Here is a 14,515-nt window from a genome sequence, read left to right as displayed (position 1 = left end):
CTATTTTTATTTTGTAAGAGTAGTTTGTGGTGCTAATCCAACTACCAAGCGACGTACGGCGATATCAGCTTTCTATAAGGCGCCGCGCTCTTGTTAGTACGGAGCGTAAACACATGTCCGATGAGCGCGAGCCAAGCCGGCTCGATTGACTCTGTGCTAAGCTTAGCAGCCGGCAGCGTTTGCGGCAGAAAGCATCCGTGACGTCAGGCGCTGGCCTCGGCCACCGCGGCTCTGGCGCTACGGTCGGCGGAGGCGGCGTAGAGAAGGGGGGGGGGGGGGGGGGAGAGAGAGAGAGCGGTAGATGCTCGACGGCACCGCGCGCTCAGTGGGCTTTGGCAGCGACATCGCAAACTGCGGCAGCTGAAGACATGAGCGGATACCTCGGCGATTTGAACGCGCGCCAGCAGGCCGCTTTGAATCAGGTGGGCTTCTAGTTTTTAATCGTGAAGCAAGTTGCGATATAAACTGCTCGGTTGCCTTCAGCTGACGCGTAAAAATGCATTTATTGACGTTCGTTACAGACTTCCTCTAGTCCTCATCGGATCCTTAAACACGTAATGCCGCCTCTGTTCAATTTACACTATATGAATGTGCGTGCAGGTAGCTCTTGCACAAAAGAACAAATTTGCGCTGTAATTGAAAGTTTGGTATTTGTATTAATCGTCTAGAGGAAAAAATATCTTGAAAAACGGAAATCGTCTGCTTGTTACTGATACCTATGGAGTTATATTATTGGTTGAATGCTTTTCACGTCTTTTCTTATTACCACGTCCGGTAACTAGCCAAATCACGCTGATGAGAACAAACTATCCGTAGACGCGTGCCTCAGGAACTGTACATGCTCTGCTGCTGAGCTGTTCGAGGGTTTTACTTGTGGCCACGGCAGCTGCATTTGCATGGTGACGGAATGCAAAAAACAAACAAACAAACTAACGCACCGATATTTCCGTGCACATCAGAGAACCATATGTGGAGAAATTATCCTGCCGTCGCTCATTACGGAGCGCATGATAGCCCAGCTATACGACTGGGCGGTAAAAGCGTGTCAGGATGTCTTTTTCCTCTTCGCAAGGCCGTAAAACGCAAAAAATTGAACGAGTGACAGATGCCATCTGTACTGAAAGCGAAGCGACAAGAGCAAGAACGTGTAGGTAATGCATTTGCGTTAGTTTTCAGCACTCAAACGGCGATAATGCGCAAAAATTGCAATTCTGGTCGAAAACATATTACGTGTGTGTTCTAATGGCTGAGAATTCCCCAGCAACACAAAAGGCGTTTTCTCCATCCCACTACACACCTTATGGAGTAATAATAATAATAATAATAATAATAATAATAATAATAATAATAATAATAATAATAATAATAATAATAATAATAATAATAATAATAATAATAATAATTGGTTTTGGGGGAAAGGAAATGGCGCAGTATCTGCCTCATATATCGTTGGACACCTGAACCGCGCCGTAAGGGAAGGGATAAGGAAGGGAGTGAAAGAAGAAAGGAAGAATAGGTGCCGTAGTGGAGGGCTCCGGAATAATTTCGACCACCTGGGGATCTTTAACCTGCACTGACATCGCACAGCACACGGGCGCCTTAGCGTTTTTCCTCCATAAAAACGCAGCCGCCGCGGTCGGGTTCGAGCCCGGGAACTCCGGATCAGTAGTCGAGCGCCCTAACCACTGAGCCACCGCGGCGGGGCAACCTTATGGAGCCGCCGGCTTCACTTTTGTATCAAAATAGTATTCACACGGCACAAAGTTGTCTGAGAGGTCGCTTAAGCTTCTAATGCCTTGCCGTTGACTTAAGGCCAACTGAGCAGTGATGTCCCAAAATGACCATCCGCTGGATAGCTATTTCGAAGAAAAAACGAGATACAGTTTATTGCATGGAAGAAAGTGGCTAATAAATACAACTGTCTTTGCACGACTACGATTGGTAGTCCATATCCATCTCCTGCTGAAGCTCTGTTTCTGCTCGGCCATAAATTAATCAGTGCGGAGATATTCTCCGTTCCTGCAAATGAACTTTTGATGATCTTGTCGCGATAGCATGCAGACGAACAGCAGCAAAACACTGCGGAAGAACTTTCATTAAGTGGTTTATTTATTAATTCATTATAATTTGTTTGTTTGTTCGTCGGCTTTTATGTCCCAAAGCTACAAGGAACACCGTGGTGGACACTTCCGGAATAGTTTTGACCACTTGGGCCTTTAAACATATACGGTAATATCAGTACAAAATCGTTTTTGCGTTGCACCTCTATCAAAATGCAGCCGCCATGGCCGGGATCAAACGGCCGGCCTCGGGCTCAATAGCTGCAGAAGAAATTGTCTTCTGTGCCGAACGTGACGCAAGCTCGGAGATAACGCATCTAATCGATAACGAAACAAAAGCTCGAAGCGTATCTAGGAAAAGATAACTTCCCATAATAAGCAGAGCCTGCTTTTGGTATGCTCAAAGGTAGTTCCTACCTCTTTCCCACCTTCCTACCTCTTTGCTTACTCGAGCCTCCGATATTCAGTGCAGAAGGATCGAAAATAAAACGAACCTCGAAAAACCCATTTGGACCCTGTGGAAGCGTGTTCGTGGGAAAATTTCCAGACTCAGAAATATTTTCGTGTCCACGATGAAGCTAACAAGGTTCGCTACAGTTGATCTCTTGCAGAACCGAAACGTTATCACTGTACAGTCCGGCAATAACAACCGTTTCTGGAGAAGCGGTCGCAAGTTTTTTTGTTTTTTTTCCTGAGCTGAAAGGAAAATAAAACGTATCGGACGCTTTCAATTCCCTGTAAGCACATAAAGTGCACTCTAAACAAAAACGAGTAAAAATGGAGTAAGGTGTCTTCTAGCGCACACCCATCTCTAAAAGGGTGTGAGCTAGAGGACAGTTTATTCCCTTTTTACTCCCATATAGGCGTATTAATGTTTAGAGTGTACGCCAACAAGGATCCCGGTGGTCGATGCCGTCGTTGTTTGCTGTAGAGAGAGTGGACGCAGAACGATTTTTTTTTCTAGTTATATATTCCGTTGGTATAACCCACCTCACCGAGTGATCGACCCTTGCGGCACTCACGCCTGTCACGTACTTCGTGCGTCAATAGGAATTATCACCACCTTAACTTCCCGCTTACCCTCACCCTCTAAATGAAGGCCGTGGCTTCGCATGGGCTAGTGATAAAGTGCGGAAAGAATCAACAAGTCTTGGATCATTTTATTATTCCATCCAGGTAAAGATAGCGACTGCACGCCGTATGCTCTTGAAAAATGTGGGTTTTTTTGCCCAAAAAACCCCTGATGTGAAGCACGTATGTTTGGAAAATCAAGGTTGCGATGTTACTGAAAAACAGGACTATGGGCTAGCGAAAATAGCAGACTTTCTGCATTTCAGCTTCGTTCCTGCAAGGCTATATCCGTGTGGTTCTAATGTGTATACTGTGGAATTATCGCTTTAAAGAAATCTTCTAGATTACAAAAATATACACTATCTCCGTGGAATGGTTTACTGCAGAGTTCAATTGCACAGTAAAGATCAAGATAATACCGTTTTCAAGAACTAATACCCGTTAAACACACGCCCCACGATTTAAGACAGGCTCGTGTGTCTCATAATTATTCGATGGTACGAAAAGAGCATATGAGAATCTTGAATGTATTAGTGGCCTAAGGTGATCGCATAAACACAGAAACCCATTCAAGGCAGACACTTTAGTTCTGAGCATTGGTAGACTTTGAGTAACATCGACATAAAAATATCTGTGAATGCGGCATTCAAATTACTATTATCACCACTTGGCAGGAGTTGGTCATAAAGGCTAGGAATTGTTATAGTGGCTGGATTTTTTTTTATTGAACAAGGCCAGGGTACTGCAAAGATCGAACCTATCAGAGCCATAGGCCTGTTCTCACTATTTCTGTAAATCGTTATTGTAATAATCGATGTCATATATAAAAATGCTATCACCAGTATGGGCCAGTGACCGCAGCCGACAAGAGCAAAATTGGGTGCGAAGAAAGTAGTCTTGCTGCTCCAGCACAGTTCTGTTTTTAATGCAGGAATGCATTTGACGGTTACGTTTTTCATTTTATTAATAAATAGCCACTGACAACAAAATTACATCTTTCACTTCTCTTTGTCCGCAAATTTTTGCCCGTCCTTCCGTCCGTCCGCTCACACCTTGAGAAAACTCGAGGGAATAACACACCGGGAACATTATAAGCTTGAGTGGGATTTGAACCCATGCCCTTTAAGTGCCAGTATCGGTAGTGGCAGCCCGGCACGCTGAGGCAGTTTGCGCCGACGTGAGCAACCTGTCACCTAGTTGTAGTTGCTGCTGCTGAGATTGAAGTAGGAAAAAAGTGGAGGAGAGTGCACGGAGCGGTCGACTAACTACAACTAGGTCACTATAACTGTCACGTGCAGACAGAATTGTGTTGATAGAAATGAATGCCAGAAAAAAAGTGAAAGAAAAGACACGTGTCGCAGCAACACCGTCTCCTGAAGCAATAACATTGGCTGCTTACTCCGATAACCCCTCATCACCTTGCATGCAGGTCCCAGAAGCTTATTCAAAGAGCACTTGCTCTTGTATTAGTCTGCAATTACAGCGACACTAAAATAACAAAGTTGCTAAAAAGATGGCTAATTTCGTAAGCAGGGAAGCACGATGAGGAGGGCAATGGTTTATATTATAAAAAACACTCTACGCGTGAGAAATTTTATCCCTCTATGAAGGCACAATATCCTCATCAGATTACCAGGAGAGACTCCTTGAAAACGTTATAGCTTTTTATCCTTTTGGAAAATCAGAGTGGCTTTCTTTGTTACGCGTTTTCTGCCGCGTTCGAACACGCGTTCGTAGCCTCCCTCGCACATGCTGTCGTTGCTGTGACTGCAGGTATAGAATGATGGGGAAAGTGCAGGGACCTCTCGACAGGTAATCCACAATCACTGCCACGTGCACACAGAGGTGGGTGGGAAAAGATACAAAAGGTAGGATTGAAAGAAGGGACGCGTGCCTCACCAACCGGATCCTCCGAAGCGATAACGACGGCTGAACAGATACCCCCCCCCCCCCCCCCTTTGTCTCTCCCTTCGCACATTATCTTGTCCGCGCTCGCACGAATGCAGTGTCTGTTTGTGCTCTTCAGGTGTGATAGCCTTACAGCGATGGCTGTAGTAGGTTTGTACAAGCCATTTAGTAGAATAATCTTAGGCGGTACAACGGCAGCCGTGTAAAGCGTTACCCTTAACGCGTTACGCATAACGCATTAGCGGACACCACCGTCACGTACCCCAAAGCGCGCTTCAGGTGCCCACAGACCCGGGGAGCCAGTTATGCGCCTTTCCTTTCCTCAAAACCAACGGAGAGTTTAGACCCGCCGCGGTGGCTCAGTGAATAGGGCGCTTGGCTACTCAGCCGTAGCTCCCGGGTTCGAACCCGACCGTCGTAGCCGCGCTTCGATGGCGGCGAAACGCAAAAAGGCGCCCGTGTGCTGTGCGATGTCAGTGCACGTTGAAGATCCTCAGGTGGTCGAAATTAAATCCGGAGACCTCCACTACGGCACCTCTTTCTTCCTTGCTTCCTTCACTCCTTCCTTCATCTCTTCCTTACGGCGCGGTTCGGGTGCCCACCGAGGTATGTGAGACCGTTACTGCTCCATTTCCTCTCCTCCAACGCAACTTTTTTTAGACGGCGAATAAGACAACATTGAGAACTAGACTGCTTCGTGCAAGATGGCCCTGTAGTCCGAAGTGTGAGGGGAACGCGATCGTACCGAAGACCACGAGCGGAAGGACGAGTTCCCGGGTTCGAACCCGACCGCGGCGGCTGCGTTTTTATGGAGGCAAAACGCTAAGGCGCCCGTGTGCTGTGCGATGTCAGTGCACGTTAAGGAGCCCCAGGTGGTCGAAATTATTCCGGTGCCCTCCGCTACGGCACCTCTTTCTTCCTTTCTTCTTTCACCCCCTCCTTTATCCCTTCCCTTACGGCGCGGTTCAGGTGTCCGCCGATATGTGAGACAGATACTGGGCCACTTCCTTTCCCCAAAAACCAATTATTATTATTATTATTATTATTATTAAGGACGAGTTTGCTCATGAGCGTATAGACGCAAAAACGGTTCTGTGAGACGCCCAACTGGGCAGTCGCCTGTGAAATGTCTAAATTGGCCTGTCACTCCGGCCTCTCGGCCGCTAATGCCAATCAGGTTTCGCTGATTAATGCGCTATCCTGGTAAGCTTAGATTTAACAATTTTTTGTGTGGTTGGCTGATCGCACTCAGAAATTCTCTATAAATACGCTTGTGCCAACGCTAGTATCCTCGCCCCTCCCATACGCCTGACCAACCTCACTTGGCACGCGCGGCAACATTGGAAAGTAAACGATATTAAAAATAAAGTCTCGCGCCGAGACATTGAGGACAGGCGGGGATTCTAAATAGACATGTTGTACACGCTACCTCATCACTGCTGCCACTTGGGTGTTTACAAATGACGTAACGAAAAGGGTACATAAAGGTTTCTTTAATGACAACCTTCCTTGTGTTGTTGCTTGTGTATGGATGAAATCACAACACTGAACAGCACGCATACACTCCTGGAGTGACGTAGCGCGGATACTGATTAGACCTAATTTTTTTCCTCTTCTTGATGTGCCTTGGCCCAAAGCGTACACTTCAAGGTTTATTCCATTCGCTGAGCATTAGCTGGTGTTTGTACTTCCCAGTTCCGTGAAGCCGTGGCAAACGTCAAGAAGCCAGCACACTCGGATGCCTTCCTGCTGCGATGGCTGCGTGGTAAGTGGGGTCAAGTTGGGGATGTGTTGTTTGTTTTGCGCGCTGGCTTCTGTGTAATTACTCAACGTTATATCTCCGCCGCTGTCAGAATGACTGGGTTAGCGGAGCAGTCAAGCTGTCCATGGCCAGTTTTCTCCTGCAGCCCTCTCACGTATTTGTTTATACATCGAAATAAACGTTTGTATTTGTGTTTATACTATGCTCGATGCTCTCGCTCGCCAACTGCTCTTGACCTATGCCGTACACGCATGGCCAAAGGAGTTCCCAGTAGGGGCCAACCATAGATGCACTTTCAATATGCACACACGAAATATCAGTACTCTGTATATAGTGACTGTGAACACAATACCTATATACAGAATATTAATAATAATAATTGGTTTTTTGGGGAAAGGAAATGGCGCAGTATCTGTCTCATATATCGTTGGACACCTGAACCACGCCGTAAGGGAAGGGATAAAGGAGGGAGTCAAAGAAGAAAGGAAGGAGAGGTGCCGTAGTGGAGGGCTCCGGAATAATTTCGACCACCTGGGGATCTTTAACGTGCACTGACATCGCACAGCACACGGGCACCTTAGCGTTTTTCCTCCATAAAAACACAGCCGCCGCGGTCGGGTTCGAACCCAGGAACTCCGGATCAGTAGTCGAGCGCCCTAACCACTGAGCCACCGCGGCGGGTACAGAATATTGTGAATTCACAAATTGCCGAAGAATTCTGAGTCGAATTCCGGCCTCGTTGGCCGCATTTCGATGGCGGTGAAACGCAATATTCGAGAACCTTCAAGGCCCACAAGCGCGCTACCGTTCGTAGCGTGCTAAGCCCCACGTACCATACCATACCATACCGTACTGTACCGTACCGTACCATACAGCACCGTACCACACAATACATACCACACAATACGTACCACACAATACATACCATAGTCGACAACAGCCAAAGAATTTGGCGTCTGATATGGGTCCGCTAAGGTAAGGCCTTTTAGGTGCTTTTGCAGGAAGCATGAAACGGCATGTTGCCAAGTCGACCGCTCATAAAACGCATAAGGACGACATACCCTTCCGTGCTATTGTCACTGAGCGGTCGACTTGGAAACATGCCGTTTCATGCTTCCTGCAAAAGCACCTAAAAGGCCTTACCTTAGCGGACCCATATCAGACGCCAAATTCTTTGGCTGTTGTCGACTACCTTAAAAATCATAATCCTAAAGGAGCGTCTGCATTTAGTATTGATGTTAAGGACCTCTTCTACTCGCTGCCACATGACACACTGATGAAATTTGTTAGTGATTGCATTACCGAGGATAATGATGAACAATGCTTTGTCAATGCCTGTGGTATTTCCGTTCCTTCGTTTTTAGAAGTGCTGTCGTTTTATCTGGCTTCTACCTTTGTTGACTGGAATGGGCATTTGTTTATTCAAAAGACAGGTGTTTGTATCGGATCCAATGTAGCGCCCGTCCACAGTGATATCTTCCTGTCTCGAGTTGACTCTTATATTGAAAAGAATCAGAGTGGCCTTGCAAAAAAGATTTTCAGGTATGTCGATGATTATCTGGTGTTTGTTGACCGACATGAATTTACAAGGAGGGCGGTGGACATTATTAAGATTTTTAAAAAATATGGGCGTGGATTACAGTTCACCTTTGAAACTCCTACAAACGATTGCCTGCAGTTCCTTGACACAAAACTTCATTTCGTGCAGGATCATGTGTGCTGGAGGTATTTTCCGAGGTGTGATAAACCACTCTTAAATTATCAATCAAATCACTCAAAAATTGTGAAGTGCGGCATTGCTGTCTCCTGCCTAGGATCGTCTTTGCTCAAGTCGTGCCCTCACGAAATGAAGGAAAGTTTCTGCGAGCAAGTGAACAGACTAAGATTGGCTGGATTTCCAGAGGACGTGCTGTTTCTAGCTTCTAGCAAGGTGCTGAAAAAAGTAAAAGAGTTCAATAGGTCACTTTTGAAGGGTTCTGAGGAGAAAAAGAAAAATATTGCAGTCATACCTTATGTTCACCGGTTTTCTCATCAACTAAAAAACGTGGGTAACAGATATGGTGTTAATGTTCTCTTCTCTGCCCCTCAGAAAGTTAGTAGTGTTTGTGCGAAGGTTGCTGCGCGCTCTAGCAGCGGTGTATGGGATAAAGGAAAGCGGTGCACTGTGATTCTACGGGAACCGCTATGTCAGATGTTCGAAAGGAGTGGTGTATCACATTGCCTTTTCTTGTGGCCGGACCTATATCGGTCAAACGGGCCGCTGCCTTAATGTGCGCTTGCAATAGCATTTTTTGTCATTGAACAAGTCGCCTTCATCTAATCTCGCTAAGCACTGTTCAAAATGCAGCGGCTGCAAGCCTTTGCTTGACCAAACTAAAATCTTGTTCCGACACCCTAATCAGCTAACCAGAGAGATTTCAGAGGCCTGTCACATCCGTAAGAATCAGCACACGTGTGTTGCCGACCCTATGGTGGCTTTGCATGAAAGAGAGTTTTGTTATCTTGACGCACCTGTATGAGCACTTTTCCTGTCACGCCTGCGCGAAGGCTTTTGTTTGTGATTGTTCTTCCTTTTGTGTGTTTCTCGAATAAACGCGCAGTTGCGAGTAAGCGCTTGTGTTGTTTGGTCTCCCTTGTCTGTTGTCCTAAGTGCGCTTTATATAATTTTTGACAATTAAACTGCCTGGCGCCCACAACCGTGTCGTGAAACGAACGCCACCATTCCATTTCGAAACGCCTTTCCAAAAAGGAACGGCATCGCGTGTACAGTTTGCGTTTGCGAAAATAAGGCCCAGAGCGAATCCACACACATTTACAGTCTTCATTGCTCTCCCACAGCTGTGCTGATGCGGAAAAGCGTTTCCGTGCACGTCGCCAGATTCAGAACGGAAAGAGCAAGTTGATACATCTGGGGCAGTCATGAACACAGGAAAGAGGGCAGCAAGCTAAATGTGCCAGTAATAAAAAGAAGCTCAAATTAAAATAAAGCACTCAAGCCGACACCACATCAGGGTTCAATCGTTCCATTTGGTCTGCCTAGCTCTGTCAGACGTCTGATGACGACGTCAGGCAGTTATGCAGGCTGCGCAAATACGCCTGCCTTGTGTACACTTCACTAGCACCAGGAAAGGCAGTGGACTGATTTCCCCTTATTTCGGTTGCTTGCTGTAGGAATCCTTGGGATTCTTTTCAAGCGCTGGTAGGCGGAGAGCCATTGTCGACAGCTTTTCCCTGCAAAAGCTAAAGGGACGCTGAGGATAAGATTGAAGTTAGCTCTAATAATTTATTTACACTGCGTCCTATTGACAAAGAGGCTATTATAACTGAAAGCTGAAGCTTTATACGCAGGCGTAGCAATGGGCATAGTTACTTATTTTTTACCAGCCTGCCAGAAACATATGTTATGCAAAGTTCACTGTACTCTCGTCAAACTGGGCGAGCAGCTGGGAGCAATGATTTTCTGTTATTGTTCAATAAACGGTAGCGACAGTTGTGCAGTTAGGTGACCCCACTATTATCCCGAAGCACACTTCTTTCTAACTAGGACGTTGGTTTTTAGGTTGCCGAGTTCAGAGCGCCTCGTGAAGAGTATAGACAGACATGATTCTTCATAGCACAAAGATTGCTGGAGGGTTGCACATGGCTGCTAAGGCTGTAAGCTCGCCAGTCGGCAGCAGCGTGTTAAAGCGGTCTTAAAAACTCGATGTGCGTTCTACAGTTTTGACGAGCACCCACCCACTTGACACGAAAGAGTAACATGTCCAACATTCTTGGACCAGAATTTTGAGTATTAGAAAACTGTAAGGTACCGGTATAGAAACTTTGAAGGTAAGGGTCCATTCTACCGATATGTAGCAAAATCTTTCTTTTATAGTGCTTCCGTCGTTGGCATCGAGTAGTTAAAACGGCCATAGAAAACCAAAGGGGAACGTTTTTAACGATAGCAGAAACGTTAATAGTAAAAAATGCAGACATGCCGACGGGAGATCTTCGGATATATTGACTGTTGTAGGGAAATCTGACAATATATTAAAAAAATTGCATTCATGAACTCCTTCCCATACAAAAATGCTTTTGTCCAGAATTGTTGGCTACGATTACAATGTTGGCGTTTTCCTGGAACTGCTGAACTTGCAAATTTTGAGCAGGAGATCTAAAATGAATTTTTTTTTTACTTAAGCTTCTTGAGGATCAGAACGGCACTTGAAGCTCCGTCGCGTTGTACGTCTGCAGTCGATTGTAAGCCCTTCAGTCAAACGTATTCAGGGCTATGAAAAAGCCTTATTAAAGGATACAGACACAAATTTTCTAACGGAAACAAACAATATGATTTTTTTCACGGACGTAAGAAGACGCCATCTAGAAAGTTTCAGTCGAAGGCATTGAGCAGAACATAATTTATAATACGATTTTGAATGTGGGCCGACGAGCCACTAGGCGTTTCCACTCGAATCGAGTTTCGTCAAGTACACTTACCACAATTTATGTGAGGTCACCGAACCCACTGGTTGTTCACAGCAACAACCAGTGTTTGCCGGCGACGCGGACGTCATCAGGAATGTGGTATTCCAGGTTAGCTGTTTGACAATGACGTCATTTTGCACTTTAGCGCTGACGCCATGATTATTTTACTATTATTTTTTATGATTACTAGGGCCGTAGGCACATTTCAGTTAAAGAAAGAAACTGACACCCAAAAAGCTTTGCATATGTATGCAGGGTATGTTGCTGGGCGAGTTGGTGGTGATCGAACATCGCGGAATCGCAGCGCTAGCAGACAAGGACACAGGGAGGACACAAAGCGCAAGTGTGTGTTTGTGTCCTCCCTGTGTCCTTGTCTGCTAGCGCTGCGATTCCGCGATGTTTGCATATGTACCCCATTTAGCAAGATACGGAGCGTTCTCCCCATGTCTTGGGGGATGGAGGGCACCACCCACCGTCTCCCAGTCATCATCCCTGAAAATTGCCATTCATTTCCGCCAATCACCACCCTCGGGACAGACTAAACAAGTAAACCTTAATTAGTGTTATCATAGTTCTTTCACAACTTACGGCTGTTTCGAACTGGCGTTTTTACAGAACCAACCGAAATTCACCTTTTGCACACACCGGACATCAATTTTTTTACCTCTGGCTGATCGGGCTAGTCGGTAATTCATGACAGCTTGAAATACTACACTACGCAACTTTTAGGCAAGGATGAAGAAAAGACGGGACAGCACCACAGCGCGGTGGTGTTTCGTCTGTTCTTTGTCCTTGTCTAAAAGTTGGGCTGTGTTGTTATTCCTAGCTGTCAAAAGTTGTAAACTCCAAGAGTTGCGTCGTTAGTGGGCCCCACAGCGCTGAAATGTAACATAAACTGGTTGATTTTATAAGAACAGTGCAATCACTTTATAACAAAATTATCAAAGTTTGATAACTTACGAATTTCTTAAAACGGTTCAGCGGCACACTTATAATCAGGCCTATAGAATAAATCTTCTGGTCTGTATATTCAAACTTATTCCAACGCCTGTCAATGCTGCAGTATGCTCGTTTAAATTTTAGGTTTTTTTTTTCTTATGGTTATATTTTGGAATTAGTGATTTTCTATAATTCTTTCTTGGGCCGCCGCGGTGGCTGAGGGGTTATGGCGCTCGGTTGCTGCCCGAAAGACGCGTGTTCGATCCCGGCTGCGGCTGTCGAACTTCGATGGAGGCGAAATTCTAGAGGCCCGTGTACAGTGCGATGTCAGTGCACGTTTAATAACCCCAGGTGGTCGAAATTTCCGGAGCCCTTCACTACGGCGTCTCTCATAGCCTGAGTCGCTTTGGGACGTTAAACGCCCATAAACCAAACCTATAATTCTTCCTGCTGTACTGGCAGTTGGCCTTGTTTTGACAAGTATGGCGGGAAGTGCTGTTTCTACAATACAGTGATTCATTTATGTACTTCTGCAATAAGAAAAAAAAAAGGTCCTACTTTTACAAGCTATATTTTACGCGGGACGTTGGGCATTACATTGTTAAAAATGTGGAAACGCTCGCAAATCAACTTATTCTTGAACACTTCGCATGTGTGCCATTGTGACGCCAGCGCGGGACTTCAATGTGGCCAAGGCGGAGAGCATGTACCGTTACGTAAGTGTGAATGATTGCAGCAAGGCTACACACGCAGTTCCTGAAGTGCCCGGCGCTTCTCCGAAGAGAAATCATTAAAATTCGTTTACTGTGCTTTCTGTGCCAGGGTGAACTTGTCTTCGGCGTTCGCAAATATTAACCTGAGCTATTCAATTCACAAATGATAAACATTGCCTGTTCAGCGATCCCAGGAAGAACGGCCTGGAAACAAACCGAGTTTTGGAAGCAAAACAGAATTAAGCGAATTTTCATCTTGCCTTTTCTGATAATTATGTAACGGGCCAAAATAGAAGACGCAGTTGGGAAATAAGATCTAGGAGAGGAAGAAGATGATCACACGGTGGAATAATAGAATGATGGCCAAGATATTGATTGAATAGGTTTTGTTTGTTGTTTTTGGAATAGATACTTAGTAGATATAAAATTTTAGCATGGCCTGAAATGTTATGTTTGCCACTCTATATGCAGCTGTTCGTGGGGTCTCGTAGGAAATTTTTATGCAAGCTCGTAAAAATTTTCACGTTTCCTTTTTTACCGTTCGTGTTTAAGCTTCTTGCTACTGGCAGTGGTAAGAAAGCTAAGCGGAACTCAGTATGAAAAGCAATGATCTTGTACAGAGATGCCTATTCATTTTCAAACGTTAGTAAACGTTACGTTAGGAAACAAAATGCTGGATGCTAGAAACCAATCTCTCGCAATAACTCGAATGTAAAAAAGTATGCGTTTCGTGAATTTCATCCCTTGTAAGCGACTCTATATCGGTCAGAATGAACGTTAATGCCTTTGTCTCGTTTTTTTTACTGTTATTGTTGGTACGCAGGACCTCGAGTGGCGGAAAGAGAATGGCGTCGACGACATACTGCATGACTACAAGATACCTGAGGTATATATATTACGGTATGACACATGAGATGGCCTCAATTTGTCGTCCAGGCAGACAACCGGCCTTAGCTCGCAAATGATCATGTAATGCTTACGTAATGCGTTTCGTTTTTGATCGAAGGCGGAAAAGCGAACCAACGCCATTGACAACTCACAGGCAAAGTTCTCACAATGTAAAAATGTAACTGCGTGTTAGGGAGCCCAATGCCGAAATACATTAGGCCTCCGTAAGCGCGGTCAGAGTGGCCGTTAGCGGGCTGATTTCTTGTTGGGTAATCATATCTGGGCTATCGTAATTTCGTTATTGACTGCTTCTTAGGTGTGCTCTCGCTGGTTGTATAACGCTGGTTGTAGGATATAACGTCTGAAAAGCGCCTAGAATATCCCTGTATTCATCCCTATATCTATTTAGAATCTCTCTATAAGCGCCTAGAATCACTCTATATGTAGAACTGAGAGATGGACAGTAGAATCGTTTTATTCGTTGACATTGCCTAGACAATTGTACTCGTAACAATGTCTACGCTAACGGATGTAAATACCTTTAGAAAAAAAAAATGTTATGGTGAAGTAGCGAATCGCGCTTGAGCAATTTAAGCTGAGCGAAAATGCTTCATCCTGTACATCCTATGTATTCTTTTAAGGAAAAGAACAAAAAAATTTAGAAAGGTAGGCCCCTCCAAATTGATATGTGATGTGATCTGGTCTGGTCT

General features: G+C 45.2%; 1 protein-coding gene across 1 annotated transcript in view; it reads left to right on the top strand.

The window, feature by feature from the left end:
* The first annotated feature begins 288 nt into the window (after positions 1–288).
* The window catches only part of LOC144099004 (SEC14-like protein 2), a 30,780-nt gene continuing 16,553 nt past the window's right edge, over positions 289–14,515 (top strand). The window contains exons 1-4 of the mRNA XM_077631995.1: positions 289–422; positions 6,735–6,804; positions 12,877–12,920; positions 13,741–13,803. Of these exons, the coding sequence (XP_077488121.1) occupies positions 369–422; positions 6,735–6,804; positions 12,877–12,920; positions 13,741–13,803 (231 nt within the window). The 5' untranslated portion in view covers positions 289–368. The remainder of the gene's footprint in view (positions 423–6,734; positions 6,805–12,876; positions 12,921–13,740; positions 13,804–14,515) is intronic.

This window comes from Amblyomma americanum, chromosome 7 (genome assembly GCF_052857255.1).
Source record: "Amblyomma americanum isolate KBUSLIRL-KWMA chromosome 7, ASM5285725v1, whole genome shotgun sequence".
Classification (NCBI taxonomy): Eukaryota; Metazoa; Arthropoda; class Arachnida; order Ixodida; family Ixodidae; genus Amblyomma; species Amblyomma americanum.
This window is presented reverse-complemented; position numbering and strand designations above follow the sequence as displayed.